Consider the following 20,336-nt stretch of genomic DNA (forward strand, 5'->3'; position numbering starts at 1 on the left):
TTCATCAATTATACGTCATCTGCATATAAAATTCATGATAGATGTGTCAAAAGTCAACCAATACTCCCTGGTTATGCTCTAACCGACTATGGAGAAATTGGCACTAACTTTATGATCCTCTGAAGGGCTAGCACGGGGCTCAATTAAGACGTGACAAAAGTTCTCCGTTGCGTGGCCGCGCGATGTAAGTGAGCGCGATGCAAAACTTTTGTCACGTCTTAAATCCTTAAAATATTATTTGATTTAATTTAAAGAAAGAACGAAAGAAGAAAGTTTTTATTATTTTTAAATAATAAATATTAAAAAAATTATCAATATTTCGTATATGTTTTTTGTCAGATGAAGGTTATTTGGTCGCATGAAATATAAGTACTTTATTTTAATCAATATGTTTCTTTTTACAGTTGGATATGATTTATGAATAATCAAAGTTTGGTATAAAAAGGAAGAAATAATTTTTGACATTCATAAAGTCTTGAATAAAATACTTAACCACACATAACAACATTGTTTTTTTATTATATTTTGTAGATCTTTAGACAGTCCCTCAGAGAAGAAGGAAGAACCATTCATTGGTATCCTCACAACCTACCTTCACCAGCGAACTCTAGCACCACACAGAGCAAAAAACACTATATTATTCTGTTATTTAATCTCATGCTTAGAATCTACGAAATCTACCTTATGATGGTATAGTAACGTAACTTCTTGTAAGGTGGTGTAGTAACGAAGCTCTAGATTATAAGCGTGGTGAAATGAATATACAAATGAAATATAAAATGAATTACAGATAGTAATTAACTGAGGAGGTAATTTTAAATAAATTTTGTTCTTAAAAGCTATTTTTTTTAAAAGTTTTTTTTTCGACACTATAATTATTTTTATTTATAGCACACACACACACACACACACACACTCACGCCTTGTACTAATGTACTCCCTTGCGGGGTAGGCAGAGGTGCATTGCTGCACCCACTTTTCGCCAGAGTGTTATGTTAGTCCCAATGTAATAGGGGGCGGGCCTATTGCCATTTTACGGGCACATCCAAGACCCGAGAACAAATATCTGTGTTTAAACAAATATCTGCCCCAGCCGGGAATCGAACCCGGGACCATCGGCTCAGTAGTCAGGGTCACTAACCACTACGCCATTCGGTCGTCTATTCTATATATTCGGTCTATTATTTATAGCTATTAATATTAAGGTATACTTAAGTAAATATTTACTAAACTATAAAATAGGTACAAGTAACTAGGTAAATGATAATGGCTTGGAAATATTCTACCTTTAAGAGACAGAGGTCTGGAAGAGGTTTTTAACGATAAAATATTTTGTTCTAAGTCCAAGTTCTTTTGGAAATTCATTAGATTTGAGTGATTTTTGACGAGGCATATTGCTGATAACATTTGTTATATAGGTTAATGAAGAAGCTATTTGTGGATCGTAGATTTTGAATTGATTTTGATTAGAAGATAATAATTTAATATTTAAATATATATAATATTAGATTTGAAACAAAAACAAAGTTACGTGTTTTCAAAAATTGTTTTTTGCAACACGCTGTATAAAGTAGAGTTGATATTTCATTCAGAGAATCTATACTTACATACTTTCGTACATCTCACTGACTCACTTAAGTAGATGAAAATAGGGACAAGTAGTTGGATCAAGGACAAAATAAAAAATATTTAAATATAAAATTTTATTTCTGGCAGCGGATAAACATGTTGTTTATAAAGACACTTTTCATCTTGGGATCTTCATTCCGGGCCTGTAAAAAATAAAACTTAGTGTGATTGCGAGAAAATATGATATACATATTTAGGTACCTATATAGGTAGGTACTTTGAAAATAATAATATCAATAGATTTACCCCGTACCTATATAGGTAGGTACCTACTTTGAAAATAATAATATCAATAGATTTCAGTGGCGGATTTACAAATTTGCCGCCCGTAGGCCATTAAATTTTTGCCGCCCCTACTGACTTCTGAAATTCAATTTGTTACTTTAATCCCGTTATTAGTATGATTGTGAACTTAATGATGTGGATATTTCTATGTCTATCTTTCACCAACTTCAAATGTTTCATCAAATCTTATTTAAGGTTCCGTACCTCAAAAGGAAAAAAGAAACCCTTATAGGATCACTTTGTTGTCCGGCTGTCTTTTTCTCAGAAACGGGTAAAAATATCAAAGCTGACATTTCGCAAAGATATACAAGGTGGGCCAAAAGTAATCACCCTATTGGAAATTGCTCTCATTTATACAAATGGCCGCCAATTTCAAATTTGTTTTTATATTGGTGGACTAGACAAATGCAGAATACAAGTTGACAAGCCATGGAAGCCACACTTCCCAAGAACGCCAAATAATTTTGTATATTCAGTTTTCGGGTCGCCTTTTTTTTCGTTTTATATGTCATTTTTCCCTGCAATATCGCCCGATTTAACCGTTTCAGACAGTTTTTGTGGGTGTTTTTTCAAGACCCGTGTTAATGTGAATAAGCCCGTGTCTCTGGAAGCCCTTAAGGACAACATTCGACACGATTGCGAGAATCTCTCGCCCGAAGGTCTCGCTGAATTGATGAGAAATGCCATAAAAGGAGCCCGTAGGGCAATCAATTGTGACGGCGCCCATTTGGCCAATATCATCTTCTAGACTTTACCAATAAAATTTTAAATGTTCAAATAAACATAGTTAATAAAAAAACAGAATCGAAGTTTTTCATTTAGAAAAAAATTAGAGCCAATCATGATAGGATGACTTCTTTTATCCACCTTGTACAAATGTACGGCATCGACAAACTGGTAAAATAAATTAATGAAAAAAAAAATGTTACCTTCCATACGTGTAAAATGGGGATGATTTTTTTCGTTGATGTAAGGTATTGTACAGGTCTTTCAAAAATATCAAAGGTCTCCTCAAACCATTTTTTTATTCAGTGACTGGTTTGCGAAATATTAAGCTTAAAACTGCGAATTTTTGGTAGACTCAAGTGACTGTTTGGTCCAAAAATATCACTGATGTACTTAGTACATATGACAAAATTCCACATTATCCACATAACTACCATTACAGCCGTTTCCAGTTTCTCCAAATTCGAAAGTATTCCCGCCGCTTCTTGTCGCGTTACAGGCTATTCAGTAATATCATATTTGATTGATTTCAAAGAATATGCATGCCAAGAATCTCTTTAACTATCACATGCTTCTTTTCTGGCTGACCATCGTCTCAAATTAACTCTATTCCGGGTTTTGCCTTTCCCGATTTCACTCATTTATTTAAGCCAGCGTTATGTCGAGTTTACAAAAATTCCTGTAGCAGCATGAAAAAGCGGCAATCTTGGCTAGTTTAAGAAGTGACATAAGTTATGCATCGCGCTCACTCACATCGCGCAGCCTCAAGAGCGAGCACGACGACGTCGAACTTTTGTCACGACTTAAATGCGCCCCGTACTAGCCCTTCTGAGCATGATTCAGCAGCCACAGTTGCCACTAAATTCAAAGAATATAGGTACATACTGATTATATGACAGTGCGTTTATTTATATGTAGATTGTGTACAGGTAAATTTATATTTAAAAAATCTGTAAAATAAAAAATGCTAAATTTGCCGCCCCTCTAAATCTGCCGCCCTAGGCACTGGCCTTTTTGGCCTATAGGTAAATCCGCCACTGATAGATTTACCCCCTTATTCATAGAAAAGTTACAATACGTTTTAAATAATAAACTGTTTTGTCCCTCTCCGACAAAGAACAATTTGTTCTGTAAGTTCTCTATTAATAAGAGGGCTAGTATATTGTATTGACTACAATTTGTATCGATGTAATATTCACAATTCATTTTGTGTTTGCGGCTTTATATTATATTTTTGTGATGACGACGATCGATGGGATGATGAACGACTAAGTTCATATGTATTGCTTAAGCCTAAGTGAATAGTTATGAAAAACTTCTGAATCAATTATTAATTTACTAAATAAATACTACAATACTTACAGAATTCGATTCTTTCTAGAAAAGAGAATATAAACATATTGTTAATATTATTATTTTGAAGAGTGATGAATAAATTATTAAATATATCTATTACTTGATATCTAGGCCTAAACCCTTCCTTCACTGGAAGGAGACCCGTGCCCCAGCAGTGGGGACGTAATGGGTCGTGATGATGATGATGTTATTTAACTTGAGCAAATGAGATTGGCCGTCGTGGTCCAAATTTGACTAGGACATTATCATGATTATTATTAGCAGTGGTAGCTCAGTCAGGTGAGCGCGCGCTTCTCACGCTAGAGATGCGGGTTCGAATCCCGGTGCTGACATGAACCAATGAGTTCTTTGAATTTATGTTCAACTAGCTGTTCCCGCGCGCTTTGCTTCGCTTTAAAAAGTTTTCCCGTGGGAATTCCGGGATAAAAAGTAGCCTATGTTCTTTCTCAGGGTCTAGACCATATGTATACCAAATTTCATTCAAATCCGTCCAGTAGTTTTGGCGTGAAAGAGTAACAGACAGACAGACAGACAGACAGACAGACAGACAGACAGACACAGTTACTTTCGCATTGATAATATTATATAGTAAGGATATATACCATCGCTCTTACGGTGAAGGAAAACATCGTGAGGAAACCTGCATATCTAGATTTAGCACATCAATCTAGATATGTGAACCCACCAACCCGCATTGGAACAGCGTGGTGGGAAATGGTCCAAGCCTAGGAAGGCAGTTTAGACCTAGGTGATATGTGCACAAAGGTTCCACTCGAGAGAGCCAGGTGCAGGTACTTAAACCCCCACAGAGAATAGAATAGAATATATTATTAGTAAGCACTGGATGCGGGCCGCCTCCGATCGGACAAGGTGGAAATCATTGGGGGAGGCCTATGATCAGCAGTGGACGTCCTATGGCTGAGATGATGATGATGATGATGATTATTAGTAGTGGTTGTAACTTACGTCCCTCAGGCCCGAGGGCGAGGGAGCGGCGGTGCGGTTCCGTATCCTCGTGGTCCGTGTCACAGCGACGGAAACGCTGGAACAAACACAAAACAATAGAAGATAAACTAAAAGCAACTCTTTAAGTAAGTAACGCTGAGTTGCAGAAAGGATCATTACACTAATGTCGACATTAAATCTATGTCTGTCTCTTTCTGCCCGTATACTGTCAAAGCAAGGCAGCTATACATTTAAGGTTGACATTAGCTTAAAGTTCCTTTCTGCAACTCAGTGTTACTCTTTTATCCACCAACAAAGGTTGGCTGGAAGAAATTGCTTTTTGGCAATAAGCCCGCCATTGTATGCTTTTACTGTGTTTTTCAATTGTTATGTATTTATGTTTCTGTGTACAATAAAGTGTTAAAATAAATAAAAGCTAATTACAGATGGCGCCTAAGGCGACTGTGCCTAATTCACCAGTTCTAATTGGTTGGTTCAGTCGCCATTTTTTCTTCCCAACAATGTAATTGGTCAGAAGAAAGGCACACTCGCTGGTGCTGCCAAAGTTTCACCATTTTCAGGCAGATCATGTTTGTTTATTCATTTGTAATGAAATGTTTATATTTTAGTACCTAACTAAACATTAACTTACCGCTTGTCCAAACGCCACCGCCATCAGTGCGAAAATAACAAAAACAAAAGCGAAAACCTGCATGTTTATCTCGATTCTGCTCACTTAACTGAAAACAGAACGTATAACACCTCCTTTTATAGGAACTATTCAATTATAATCATCCATGTCTGTCGAATTTTCCTAAAACAACAAACACGGTATTCTTATTGAAGACCTTGGGTTCATTTTGATAAAGTAAATTGAACATGCTCACTTGTATGGTGATTTAAATTGATTTTTATAATTTAGTTCAAAATATACCTTCTTAATATAGTTCAAATACAATATGTCGCTATTCACCACCCCGATTATCACTTACTAGGTACCTAATTCCGAAGCATCCGTAGTCGAGCGGGCTTCAGTGATCTTAACTGATCACTGAGGGTAAGCAACAATTGGCACGGTCAGCCATTGGATGGGTGACCGATTTCAAGTGGTTCTTTTCTGGACGCTTCCGTGCTTCGGACGGCACGTAAAGCCGTGGGTCCCGGTTGCTTCTTCGGCAGCAGTCGTTAAGCCTAGTCAGAGGCCTTCGGGCAGCTTGAAAACATCTAACAGTCGGGTTGCCCACTTACCCGACAACTCTCTTAGCACAAGCTTGCTTGTGTTGGGGTCCACCAACCCGCACTAGGCCAGCGTGTTGGACTAGGCCTAAACCTTCCTTCATTGGAAGGAGACCCGTGCCCCAGCAGTGGGGACGTGATGGGTCGTGATGATGTGATGATGATAGGTAATTACATTTTGATTAAACTTCATCTAGAATTCGATAACTTTGAGAAAGGAACGAAAGTTTCCACTGATAGACGCATAGTAAAACTAAATTTACTTACGCTAAAACATACCTAATTGGCAGCAACTACCTAAGTAACTAAAGTACGCATGTATGTGTACGCATGTATGTATATGTACTTACTTATCTACTAGGTAAATAAGAAGCAATCATTCTTACTGCGCAGTGGGTAGGTATATATAAAAAATCAATTAATACTATCTTAATAAATATCTAACAATAAAAATAACAATTAATTTTTGATAAACTTTACTGTTCCACTCTTAGTGTAGTCTTTGAAAATGGAGGTGCTTGTGCTACTGCCATGGCTATTTGTTATTGTAACCGCTCAGGTATAATAGTTCTTTTAATATACATAGATAGATAAATATAGAATATTCTTTATTTGTACACAATATAATATATAATATAAGTAATACTAGGTTTTTTAGTGGGAATGTGAGGATACAAAGTAGCCATAGTTTGTTAAAACAGATACCAGAAATTTAAATTATAGTATAAGTAGTTCAAATTGATCTTTTCAGGATACATTATACAGCGTGGATCAACTATTACAAAGAGGAATCAGCAGTGGCGACGGAGTTTCTACATATGCAGTGGATGGCGATGACGGCGCGATCCAATCCAACGAGGGCCTGAATGCGAACCTTGAGGAACAACAGCAAAAAAAACTGCAAAACCTTGGAACTATGTTTTTACGGGTAACACTATCATTTTCCATCCTTACATAATAATTTCCCCACATATTTATTTATTATTGATATGCTCAATTTCTCAAAACTGTAATACCCGAAAGGGTAGTCAGGGGTGACTCGCAGGCGCACACGGTTTTCGCTATTACCTACATTCATTTTTACTCACAGGATAGGTCGCGAGCTTTTTGAGAATGATTTATTCTCAAAAAGCTCGCGACCTATCCTCTATTATATTTATATTGTATTGTAGTATGGTAATATATATTGTACTTAGTTCTAAAAACCTAAAATGTTTTCAGATGGCACAAGCAGCAGGATTACGGGAAAATAAAATAAAACGCCCCCCTTATCCCCCCACGAATCCGGTGAGTTATCTAAACATCAAAATTACATTTTCAGTTTGTAAGAAAATCATATTATGTCATATTCGTAGCTCATTCGAAGGCTGTAGCAAAAGTCAGAAGAACAACCAAATTTCAGTGAACATCAAAAAACGCTTATATTTCTATACTATACAAAACTGTTCCTGGGTCACCCCTTTCTCCTTACACCGCTTTTGCAACAACCTGCCTACGAATACTGCAAAATAGCTAGAGTATTGCCATTGTACTTCTTACTTGAGTATTTCTTTATTTCCGTGGCATAACTGATACCATTAGGCACCGTAGCGTCCGTAGTCGAGCTGGCTTCAGTGATCGTAACTGATCACTGAGGTTAAGCAACAACTGGCACAGCCAGCCATTGGATGGGTGACCGATTTCAAGTTTTTCTTTTCTGGACGCTTCCGTGCTTCGGACAGCACGCTAAGCGGTGGGTCCCAGTTGCTGCTTCGGCAGCAGTCGTTAAACCTAGTCAGAGGCCTTCGGGCAGCTTGAAAACATCTGACAGTCGGGTCGCCCACTTACCCGACAACTCTCTCTGCACAAGCTTGCTTTTGTTGGGGTCCACCAACCGATGAACTGATACCACTTGAACTGTTCCAGCATGGCGGTCCAGTGCAGATGTACACGGTGTCCGGGGGACCGCTGCTGCCTGGACAACTCATCGTGTCCGACTTCGACACTAGAAGGGGGGAAGAGGTCGACGTCGACACTAGAAGCGGGGGAGAGGTCGACTTTGATCCTAGAAGGACGATAATAGATGCTTCTGATCCGACTGAAAAGCCTAAACGCAGGCCCTATATGAAGTTAAAATTGCAAGGATACGTTTACAGAATGCAAGGATAAGATTAGTCAATAAAAATGCGATAATTCAAAACTCCTATATAAGTTAAAATTTCCTCAAAGTAACATTAAAACTCCAAACCCCAATTTGTGTTAAGTATTTTAATTTTTAATAATATTGTTAACAATCTATAGCTACGTTTTAATAACAAAATATCGGTACAATAAATAAAAAAACACTCTTAAATTATATGTCGGTAAACACGGTTAAATTATAGTATTGCAAAAAATATTGACTTAAACTACATCATTTTGTTCATCCCATCCTTATTGTCACCCTTGTCTTTATCTAGAGACTTATCAACATCTGCAGTTCCGTTGCAATACTTCACAACCCCATTATCTGGTTTGCTCGTCCCATTTTGCGCTGGAGCGATCATGAGCAAGTTGTTTCCATTCCTGTCAGTTGTCAAGTTCCTTAACGGCAGGGGATGGCGCCATCTTGGGAAATAGTAAGAGCTTCTGAGGAACCTATAGTGCTCCATTTTGTTTTGGACCACTCGACTTTGGTAGCGTCTGAAGAGCGAACCATCTTCATTTTCCTCGTTGCCGAATTTCGGAAAGTCGTTAGCGCCTTCGAGAAAGATTTTCGGTTTTGGACCTTCATCATCATTGCAATAAGGTCGTTTGTACTTCCTGCGTAGGTTCTGCGATGGGCTAAGAGGTGATTCGCATTTGATTGCTAAGGAGTTGTTCTCTTTGTTAGTGGAGATGGAATGCGCTTTCTGCCACTCGAGCACCTCGCATAGAAGACCGATGTATCTGTAATAAGAATATACATAATGAACATATATGGACAAAGGGAAGATTATGTCTGCCAGAAAAGATGTGACAGTCGCTGGGGTGGACACAGATAAAAAACCTATAATAGTTGTAAGAAAAGTCTGAAAAGAAGAGCGGCGCTATAACCCTGTGTCAGACACAGTTCTCATTCACATAGCCACAAAAATTTAGGTTAGGTTATATTAATTTAATTGTATCTTCCTGCGATTGCCTGAGATTTCGGGTTTCTATTCAATATCCACTCTTAGCTTTTGTTTATAAATATACCTGCCTCTCTGAACAAGATACTGAGGTAGTTTCCTAAAATTTCTAGTGACTAGTCTTTGTGTTTGTTACCAACCTTGGTCTTAGAAAGGAGAGCAACAGCGTCACAAAACTCCAGAGTTTACTTACCTGTTGTAGTCGACAACTATCTTTTTGTATGTCTGACCTATGTTATCCAAATCCAAACTAATTATTATAAATGCGAAAGTAACTGTGTCTGTCTGTCTGAATAATACTCTTTCACGCCAAAACTACTGAACGGATTTTAATGAAATTTGGTATACATATGGTAAAGACCCTCGCGGGAAGAGCTAGTGTTCAATAAAGTCATATTCTATTCTATGGTACTCGTACCTGATGGCGACCCTCAATATCTCGCTCTTAGACAACTTCTTGTCGGGCGGGTGCGTGGGCACGAGTCTCCGGAGCTCGGCAAAGGCTCCACTCACGTTCTGCTGGCGCCAGCGCTCGCGGCAGTTGGAGAACAACTTGCGGGGCGCTCGGAGAGGCAGGCCGGGGGGTAGGTCCGACTGGGGACGGGAAAGGATTAGTTGAAGATCTTCCATATCGTACTAATATGAAGGACGAGTCGTGTCAACTGAGTGTTTGATTGCAGTTGAAATGCGGTCCGTCTGTCTAGAGCCTAAACGCGAAAGTTTTTGAGTATAGATGTTTGGTACCCTTCTTCTTTTCAACATTCTTATGAAATGAAATATGGGTCTGGATCTTGGGCTGCAAGATCTTCCCTCACCATTCCCACAACTATTGCCTCAATCTCCACAAAACGTCACTACGTTGTCTTTGGACGTCGACACTAGAATGTGGGGAGCGGTCGACATCGACACTAAGAGGGAGGGAATGGTCGACTTCAACACATGGATGGGGGAGAGGCTAATGTTTAAACTAGAAGGCAAGAAGAGGTCGACTTTGACACTAGAACACTTGGCCAGTAAATCCAGCCACAATGGTAGTTCCTCACCTGTGCCCGCATCTGTCTCTCGTCATCACTGTCCTGGAAACTCGGGTCGTCGCTGAGCATCTCGCTGTCCGGCTCCTCTTCCGAACACGAGTCCGGCTCTGACGTCATCGCCACTGCCACTGGGGGGAGAAGAGGGGAATAAAATAGAATGTTATTTTATTCAAAGCATGGAAGTAGACATAAAGGCGGAAAGAATATCACTAACTATAAACTGAGTCACCCTAAGTAAGTCACTTTCATTGTTACGACGAGCCCGACACACACATTCATACTTAAAGTAAGTCAGTTTGCCGCTGCGCTGCGCGCCAATCACGTCGCACCTACGCACCCACACTCTTATGTCGCCGCCATTGTGGTGCCTCAGTGTTTTAGTAAGCGAGATTCCTTCCGCTTTTTTTCTAGTTCCACGATTCAAAGAAAATTTTAACAATTATTTGCAAACGCATCCGGTCCGATGATAACCTGGTGTGATATCACAGCCGGCGTGCCCCAAGGTGGTGTCTTTTCCCCAATCCTTTTTTCAGTATTTATTAATACCCGTCACTCTTTTGTAGCACACAAGAGCGGTGGTGGTCAGTCGGGTGAGCGCCCGCTTCACACGCCAGAGATTTGGGTTCGAATCCCGGCGCTGATATACTGTACCAATGACTTCTTTGGAATTCAGGTAAAATGTATATTAATATGCCATCACTCTTACGGTGAAGGAAAACATTGTGAGGAAACCTGCATAATAAAGCACATCTATGTGAACCTACCAACCCGCAGTGGACCAGCATGGTCCAAGCTTAGGAAGGCAGTTTAGACCCTCGGCATAATTATGCATATAGGTTATGAGCCAGGTGCAGGTCCTTACACCCCCACAACAGATAATAGAATATAATAGAAAGTAGGTATATAAGTTTTAACTAAATAATAAGTAGTTACCTAACCTTGGGGATATGCGTGGCCGCGCGATGTAAGTGAGCGCGATGCAAAACTTTTGTCACGTCTTAAATCCTTAAAATATTATTTGATTTAATTTAAAGAAAGAACGTAAGAAGAAGGTTTTTTATTATTTTCAAATAAAATTATCAATATTTCGTATATGTTTTTTGTCAGATGAAGGTTATTTGGTCACATGAAATATAAGTAGGTACTTTATTTTAATCAATATGTTTCTTTTTACAGTTGGATATGATTTATGAATAATCAAAGTTTGGTATAAAAAGGAAGAAATAATTTTTGACATTCATAAAGTCTTGAATAAAATACTTAACCACACACAACAACATTGTTTTTTTATTATATTTTGTAGATCTTTAGACAGTCCCTCAGAGAAGAAGGAAGAACCATTCATTGGTATCCTCACAACCTACCTTCACCAGCGAACTCTAGCACCACACAGATCAAAATCACTATATTATTCTGTTTTTTAATCTCATGCTTAGAATCTACGAAATCTACCTTATGATGGTATAGTAACATAACTTCTTGTAAGGTGGTGTAGTAACGAAGCTCTAGATTATAAGCGTGGTGAAATAAATATACAAATGAAATATAAAATGAATTACAGATAGTAATTAACTGAGCAGGTCATTTTAAATAAATTTTGTTCTTAAAAGCTATTTTAAAAAAAAGTTTTTTTTTTCGACACCATAATTATTTTTATTTATAGCTATTAATATTAAGGTATACTTAAGTAAATATTTACTAAACTATAAAATAGGTACAAGTAACTAGGTAAATGATAATGGCTTGGAAATATTCTACCTTTAAGAGACAGAGGTATATTCGTACATCTCACTGACTCACTTAAGTAGATGAAAATAGGGACAAGTAGTTGGATCAAGGACAAAATAAAAAATATTTAAATATAAAATTTTATTTCTGGCAGCGGATAAACATGTTGTTTAGAAAGCCACTTTTCATCTTGGGATCTTCATTCCGGGCCTGTAAAAAATAAAACTAAGTTTGATTGCGAGAAAATATGATATACATATTTAGGTACCTATATAGGTAGGTACTTTGAAAATAATAATATCAATAGATTTACCCCCTTATTCATAGAAAAGTTACAATACGTTTTAAATAATAAATGAGATTTCAAATGAGATTGGCCGCCGTGGTCCAAATTTGACTAGGAGGACATTATCATCATTATTATTAGTGGTAGCTCAGTCAGGTGAGCGCGCGCTTCTCACGCTAGAGATGCGGGTTCGAATCCCGGTGCTGACATGAACCAATGAGTTCTTTGAATTTATGTTCAATGTATACCATCGCTCTTACGGTGAAGGATAGATAGATAGATAGATAGATAATTCTTTATTGCACACACAAACATAAATTACACAAGGAAATGTACAATATAGACGGTACAAATGGCGGCCTTATTACTAAGAGTAATTTCTTCCAGACTACCTCGGAGGACAACATCGTGAGGAAACCTGCATATCTAGATTTAGCACATCAATCTAGATATGTGAACCCACCAACCCGCATTGGAACAGCGTGGTCGGAAATGGTCCAAGCTTAGGAAGGCAGTTTAGACCTAGGGGATATGCACAAAGGTTCCACTCGAGAGAGCCAGGTGCAGGTACTGTTACCCCCACAAAGAATAGAATAGAATAATTATGTAGTCAATATAACCTTTATGGTGCCAAATATTATTATTATAACACACACACACTCTTGCGGGGTAGGCAGAGGTGCATTGCTGCACCCACTGCAGGTACTTAAACCCTCACAGAGAATAGAATACAATATATTATTAGTAAGCACTGGATGCGGGCCGCCTCCGATCGGACAAGTTGAAAATCATTGGGGGAGGCCTATGTTCAGCAGTGGAAGTCCTATGGCTGAGATGATGATGATGATGATGAGTATTAGTAGTGGTTGTAACTTACGTCCCTCAGGCCCGAGGGCGAGGGAGCGGCGGTGCGGTTCCGTATCCTCGTGGTCCGTGTCACAGCGACGGAAACGCTGGAACAAACACAAAACAATAGAAGATAAACTAAAAGCAACTCTTTAAGTAAGTAACGCTGAGTTGCAGAAAGGATCATTACACTAATGTCGACATTAAATCTATGTCTGTCTCTTTCTGCCCGTATACTGTCAAAGCAAGGCAGCTATACATTTAAGGTTGACATTAGCTTAAAGTTCCTTTCTGCAACTCAGTGTTACTCTTTTATCCACCAACAAAGGTTGGCTGGAAGAAATTGCTTTTTGGCAATAAGCCCGCCATTGTATGCTTTTACTGTGTTTTTCAATTGTTATGTATTTATGTTTCTGTGTACAATAAAGTGTTAAAATAAATAAAAGCTAATTACAGATGGCGCCTAAGGCGACTGTGCCTAATTCACCCGTTCTAATTGGTTGGTTCAGTCGCCATTTTTTCTTCCCAACAATGTAATTGGTCAGAAGAAAGGCACACTCGCTGGTGCTGCCAAAGTTTCACCAGTTTCAGGCAGATCATGTTTGTTTATTCATTTGTAATGAAATGTTTATATTTTAGTACCTAACTAAACATTAACTTACCGCTTGTCCAAACGCCACCGCCATCAGTGCGAAAATAACAAAAACAAAAGCGAAAACCTGCATGTTTATCTCGATTCTGCTCACTTAACTGAAAACAGAACGTATAACACCTCCTTTTATAGGAACTATTCAATTATAATCATCCATGTCTGTCGAATTTTCCTAAAACAACAAACACGGTATTCTTATTGAAGACCTTAGGTTCATTTTGATAAAGTAAATTGAACATGCTCACTTGTATGGTGATTTAAATTGATTTTTATCGTTTAGTTCAAAATATACCTTCTTAATATAGTTCAAATACAATATGTCGCTATTCACCAACCCGATTATCACTTATTAGGTACCTATTTCCGAAGCGTCCGTAGTCGAGCAGGCTAAAGTGATCTTAACTGATCACTGAGGTTAAGCAACAATTGGCACGGTCAGCCATTGGATGGGTGACCGATTTCAAGTGGTTCTTCGGACGGCACGTAAAGCCGTGGGTCCCGGTTGCTTCTTCGGCAGCAGTCGTTAAGCCTAGTCAGAGGCCTTCGGGCAGCTTGAAAACATCTGACAGTCGGGTTGCCCACTTACCCGACAACTCTCTTAGCACAAGCTTGCTTGTGTTGGGGTCCACCAACCCGCACTAGGCCAGCGTGTTGGACTAGGCCTAAACCCTTCCTTCATTGGAAGGAGACCCGTGCCCCAGCAGTGGGGACGTGATGGGTCGTGATGATGTGATGATGATAGGTAATTACTTTTTGATTAAACTTCATCTAGAATTCGATAACTTTGAGAAAGGAACGAAAGTTTCCACTGATAGACGCATAGTAAAACTAAAGTTACTTACGCTAAAACATAATTGGCAGCAACTACCTAAGTAACTAAAGTACGCATGTATGTGTACGCATGTATGTATATATGTACTTACTTATCTACTAGGTAAATAAGAAGCAATCATTCTTACTGCGCAGTGGGTATATACAGAAAATCAATTAATACTATCTTAATAAATGTCTATCAATAAAAATTACAATTAATTTTTGATAAACTTTACTGTACCACTCTTAGTTTAGTCTTCGAAAATGGAGGTCCTTGTGCTACTGCCGTGGCTATTTGTTATTATAACCGCTCAGGTATAATAGTTCTTTTAATATACATAGATAGATAAATATAGAATATTCTTTATTTGTACACAATATAATATATAATATAAGTAATACTAGGTTTTTTAGTGGGAATTTGAGGATACAAAGTAGCCATAGTTTATTAAAACAGATACCTACCAGAATTTAAAATTATAGTATAAGTAGTTCAAATTGATCTTTTCAGGATACATTATACAGCGTGGATCAACTATTACAAAGAGGAATCAGCAGTGGCGACGGAGTTTCTACATATGCAGTGGATGGCGATGACGGCGCGATCCAATCCAACGAGGGCCTGAATGCGAACCTTGAGGAACAACAGCAAAAAAAACTGCAAAACCTTGGAACTATGTTTTTACGGGTAACACTATCACTTTCCATCCTTACATAATAATTTCCCCACATATTTATTTATAATTGATATGCTCAATTTCTCAAAACTGTAATACCCGAAAGGGTAGTCAGGGGTGACTCGCAAGCGCACACGGTTTTCGCTATTACCTACATTCATTTTTACTCACAGGATAGGTCGCGAGCTTTTTGAGAATGATTTATTAAATTATTATAAGTACCTATTATATTTATATTATTATTTTACTATTGTAATATATAATTATATCTTAGTTCTAAAAACCTAAAATGTTTTCAGATGGCACAAGCAGCAGGATTACGGGAAAATAAAATAAAACGCCCCCCTTATCCCCCCACGAATCCGGTGAGTTATCTAAACATCAAAATTACATTTTCAGTTTGTAAGAAAATCATATTATGTCATATTCGTAGCTCATTCGAAGGCTGTAGCAAAAGTCAGAAGAACAACCAAATTTCAGTGAACATCAAAAAACGCTTATATTTCTATACTATTCAAAACTGTTCCTGGGTCACCCCTTTCTCCTTACACCGCTTTTGCAACAACCTGCCTACGAATACTGCAAAATAGCTAGAGTATTGCCATTGTACTTCTTACTTGAGTATTTCTTTATTTCCGTGGCATAACTGATACCACTAGGCACCGTAGCGTCCGTAGTCGAGCTGGCTTCAGTGATCGTAACTGATAACTGAGTTGAAGCAACAACTCGGCTGTCCAATTTCAAAACACAGTAACAGCCAAGAGACAAAATGTTCAGGAGAGCCAAAAAACGTTTTTGTCCCTTCATTTCAATGCCCTGGTAAAACTATGATACATACATATCTAAACGAATGTAAGCTTAAAAGAACCGGCAGAACCTAGGCTTTACATACAATACTATTTCATTTAAATATGACTAATATTGTTGCTGTAATGCACAAAAGAAAACACTAACTAGGTTTTAAATGGTTTTCTCACCCTAAAACCGCCCTCACTGACCATTTTATAACCTAGTAAGAGCCATTATTGTGTAATTTAAGACAAGTAAAGTATATTGAAATTGCAATAATAACGTAATAATTTATATGTTTTTTATTTTTTTATATGTTTTGGATCCTTCACATAATATAAATCAAATTTTGTAGCACTTTTACACGACCGCACTAAGTAATAGCTGAAATACCGGCATATTTTTAAGTTTTATCTAAATGAACCAAATTGCCATATTAAGAAGGCATGTCTGACACGAACATTATTTATGGCTGCCTTAAATTAGACAATATTTCCTAAATTTTGAGCTAAAATTAGTTTACAATGTTTGAGTTTTTTTTTGGTTTATGCAAAATAGGGCTAGCAGAAAGGTTCTGACGAGAAAGGTCTCTATGGCTTTTATAAAGAAGACAAAATTTCTTTATGTTCTACTTTTAATTCACCTCTCTAGGTCTCATTGGTTCAAAGATACAGGTTCTGGAATATCTGATATTTTTTCGAAAAAAAGTGTAATAATGTATGCCATTTGTGACTTACTAAAATTAACGGGCAAAAATTGACCTTTGCTGACCATTTCAAAACCTAGTAAGCGCCATTGACAATTTTAAAACCTATAAAAGTCATTTTCACTTACTGTGTTTTAAAATGGTTGGTGGCTCTTACTGTGTTTTAAAATGGCATTTTTGATTTCGCAGGGTGGAGTTACTAGGTTTTTAGAAAATTTATTTTCGTTTCTAAGCCGTTTTTTGATATTCTGACAATGCAGGAATGTGCGAAATCGCCTAAAATAATGTATAAATCAAAGCCCCTTTTGTTTTTTAAAGTTGGCGCTTACTGTGTTTTGAAATTGGACAGCCGAACTGGCACGGTCAGCCATAGATGGGTGACTGATTTCAAGTGGTTCTTTTCTGGACGCTTCCGTGCTTCGGACGGCACGTTAAGCCGTGGGTCCCGGTTGCTGCTTTGGCAGCAGTCGTTAAACCTAGTCAGAGGCCTTCGGGCGGCTTGAAAACATCTGACAGTCGGTTTGCCCACTTACTTGACAACTCTCAGCACAAGCTTGCTTGTGTTGGGGTCCTCCAACCGATGAACTGATACCACTTGAACTGTTCCAGCATGGCGGTCCAGTGCAGATGTACACGGTGTCCGGGGGACCGCTGCTGCCGGGACAACTCATCGTGTCCGACTTCCACACTAGAAGGGGGGAAGAGGTCGACGTCGACACTAGAAGGGAGATAATAGATGCTTCTGGGCCGACTGAAAAGCCTAAACGCAGGCCCTATATGAAGTTAAAATTGCAAGGATACGTTTACAAAATGCAAGGATAAGATTAGTCAATAAAAATGCGATAATTCAAAACTCCTATATAAGTTAAAATTTCCTCAAAGTAACATTAAGGGTCACTTTTACCAAACACTAAACGTATTTAAAATGGTATTTAAATCAAATTTTAAATACATTTTGTACTAACTGACAGACGTTTGACAGGCGTTTAAATATGTTTAGCGTTTGGTGAAATTCCACCTAAAACTCCAAACCCCAATTTGTGTTAAGTATTTTAATTTTTAATAATATTGTTAACAATCTATAGCTACGTTTTAATAACAAAATATCGGTACAATAAATAAATAAACACTTCTAAATTATATGTCGGTAAACACGGTTAAATTATAGTATTGCAATAAATATTGACTTAAACTACGTCATTTTGTTCATCCCATCCTTATTGTCACCCTTGTCTTTATCTAGAGACTTATCAACATCTGCAGTTCCGTTGCAATACTTCACAACCCCATTATCTGGTTTGCTCGTCCCATTTTGCGCTGGAGCGATCATGAGCAAGTTGTTTCCATTCCTGTCAGTTGTCAAGTTCCTTAACGGCAGGGGATGGCGCCATCTTGGGAAATAGTAAGAGCTTCTGAGGAACCTATAGTGCTCCATTTTGTTTTGGACCACTCGACTTTGGTAGCGTCTGAAGAGCGAACCATCTTCATTTTCCTCGTTGCCGAATTTCGGAAAGTCGCTAGCGCCTTCGAGAAAGATTTTTGGTTTTGGACCTTCATCATCATTGCAATAAGGTCGTTTGTACTTCCTGCGTAGGTTCTGCGATGGGCTAAGAGGTGATTCGCATTTGATTGCTAAGGAGTTGTTCTCTTTGTTAGTGGAGATGGAATGCGCTTTCTGCCACTCGAGCACCTCGCATAGAAGACCGATGTATCTGTAATAAGAATATACATAATGAACATATATGGACAAAGGGAAGATTATGTCTGCCAGAAAAGATGTGACAGTCGCTGGGGTGGACACAGATAAAAAACCTATAATAGTTGTAAGAAAAGTCTGAAAAGAAGAGCGGCGCTATAACCCTGTGTCAGACACAGTTCTCATTCACATAGCCACAAAAATTTAGGTTAGTCTTCCTGCGATTGCCTGAGATTTCGGGTTTCTATTCAATATCCACTCTTAGCTTTTGTTTATAAATATACCTGCCTCTCTGAACAAGATACTGAGGTAGTTTCCTAAAATTTCTAATGACTAGTCTTTGTGTTTGTTACCAACCTTAGTCTTAGAAAGGAGAGTAACAGCGTCACAAAACTCCAGAGTTTACTTACCTGTTGTAGTCGACAACTATCTTTTTGTATGTCTGACCTATGTTATCCAAATCCAAACTAATATTATAAATGCGAAAGTAACTGTGTCTGTCTGGCTGTTACTCTTTCACGCCAAAACTACTGAACAGATTTGAATGAAATATGGTATACATACGGTCAAGACCCTGGGAAAGAACATAAGCTACTTTTTATCCCCGAATCCCCACAGGAAAACTTTTAAGGCGAAGCGAAACGCGCGGGAACAGCTTGTATATTAATATTATAAATGCGAAAATAACTGTGTCTGTCTGTCTGTCTATCTGTCTGTTACTCTTTCACGCCAAAACTACTGAACGGATTTGAATGAAATTTGGTATACATATGGTAAAGACCCTCGCGGGAACAGCTAGTGTTCAATAAAGTCATATTCTATTCTATGGTACTCGTACCTGATAGCGACCCTCAATATCTCGCTCTTAGACAGCTTCTTGTCGGGCGGGTGCGTGGGCACGAGACTCCGGAGCTCGGCGAAGGCTCCACTCACGTTCTGCTGGCGCCAGCGCTCGCGGCAGTTGGAGAACAACTTGCGGGGCGCTCGGAGAGGCAGGCCGGGGGGTAGGTCCGACTGGGGACGGGAAAGGATTAGTTGAAGATCTTCCATATCGTACTAATATGAAGGACGAGTCGTGTCAACTGAGTGTTTGATTGCAGTTGAAATGCGGTCCGTCTGTCTAGAGCCTAAACGCGAAAGTTTTTGAGTATAGATGTTTGGTACTCTTTCATGGGAAAACGGCTGGGGAAATTTTGATGAAATTTGGTATGTAGGCAGCTGACACCCTTCTTCTTTTCAACATTCCTATGAAATGAAATATGGGTCTGGATCTTGGGCTGCAAGATCTTCCCTCACCATTCCCACAACTATTGCCTCAATCTCCACAAAACGTCACTACGTTGTCTTTGGACGTCGACACTAGAATGTGGGGAGCGGTCGACATCGACACTAAGAGGGAGGGAATGGTCGACTTCAACACATGGATGGGGGAGAGGCTAATGTTTAAACTAGAAGGCAAGAAGAGGTCGACTTTGACACTAGAACACTTGGCTAGTAAATCCAGCCACAATGGTAGTTCCTCACCTGTGCCCGCATCTGTCTCTCGTCATCACTGTCCTGGAAACTCGGGTCGTCGCTGAGCATCTAGCCTTCCGGCTCCTCTTCCGAACACGAGTCCGGCTCTGACGTCATCGCCACTGCCACTGGGGGGAGAAGAGGGGAATAAAACAGAATGTTATTTTATTCAAAGCATGGAAGTAGACATAAAGGCGGAAAGAATATCACTAACTATAAACTGAGTCACCCTAAGTAAGTCACTTTTATTGTTACGACGAGCCCGACACACACATTCATACTTAAAGTA

General features: G+C 38.7%; 3 protein-coding genes and 1 long non-coding RNA gene across 4 annotated transcripts; 1 reads left to right on the forward strand and 3 right to left on the reverse strand.

Moving 5' to 3' along the window:
- The first annotated feature begins 6,605 nt into the window (after nt 1-6,605).
- LOC105381127 lies at nt 6,606-17,658 on the forward strand. Its single transcript, XM_048631147.1, has 6 exons — nt 6,606-6,736; nt 6,929-7,105; nt 7,399-7,464; nt 15,176-15,352; nt 15,641-15,706; nt 17,446-17,658. Exons 1-6 carry the CDS (start codon nt 6,686-6,688, stop codon nt 17,656-17,658), a joined length of 750 nt encoding a protein of 249 aa, XP_048487104.1. The 5' UTR covers nt 6,606-6,685.
- On the reverse strand, nt 8,429-10,486 carry LOC105381126. The gene is made up of 3 exons (XM_048631272.1): nt 10,349-10,486; nt 9,724-9,899; nt 8,429-9,084 (listed from the first exon to the last, which is right to left on the reverse strand). Exons 1-3 carry the CDS (start codon nt 10,454-10,456, stop codon nt 8,565-8,567), a joined length of 804 nt encoding a protein of 267 aa, XP_048487229.1. The 5' UTR covers nt 10,457-10,486; the 3' UTR covers nt 8,429-8,564.
- On the reverse strand, nt 12,194-13,952 carry LOC125490875. Its single transcript, XR_007267940.1, has 3 exons — nt 13,862-13,952; nt 13,231-13,306; nt 12,194-12,277 (listed from the first exon to the last, which is right to left on the reverse strand). It is a non-coding gene; the product is annotated as an uncharacterized LOC125490875 (long non-coding RNA).
- A 370-nt stretch (nt 17,659-18,028) lies between the features above and the next one.
- LOC125490811 lies at nt 18,029-19,784 on the reverse strand. The gene is made up of 2 exons (XM_048631148.1): nt 19,371-19,784; nt 18,029-18,548 (listed from the first exon to the last, which is right to left on the reverse strand). Exons 1-2 carry the CDS (start codon nt 19,580-19,582, stop codon nt 18,029-18,031), a joined length of 732 nt encoding a protein of 243 aa, XP_048487105.1. The 5' UTR covers nt 19,583-19,784.
- Between the last annotated feature and the right edge of the window lie 552 nt (nt 19,785-20,336).

The sequence above is a fragment of the Plutella xylostella genome, chromosome 28 (assembly GCF_932276165.1).
Source record: "Plutella xylostella chromosome 28, ilPluXylo3.1, whole genome shotgun sequence".
Taxonomy (NCBI): domain Eukaryota; kingdom Metazoa; phylum Arthropoda; class Insecta; order Lepidoptera; family Plutellidae; genus Plutella; species Plutella xylostella.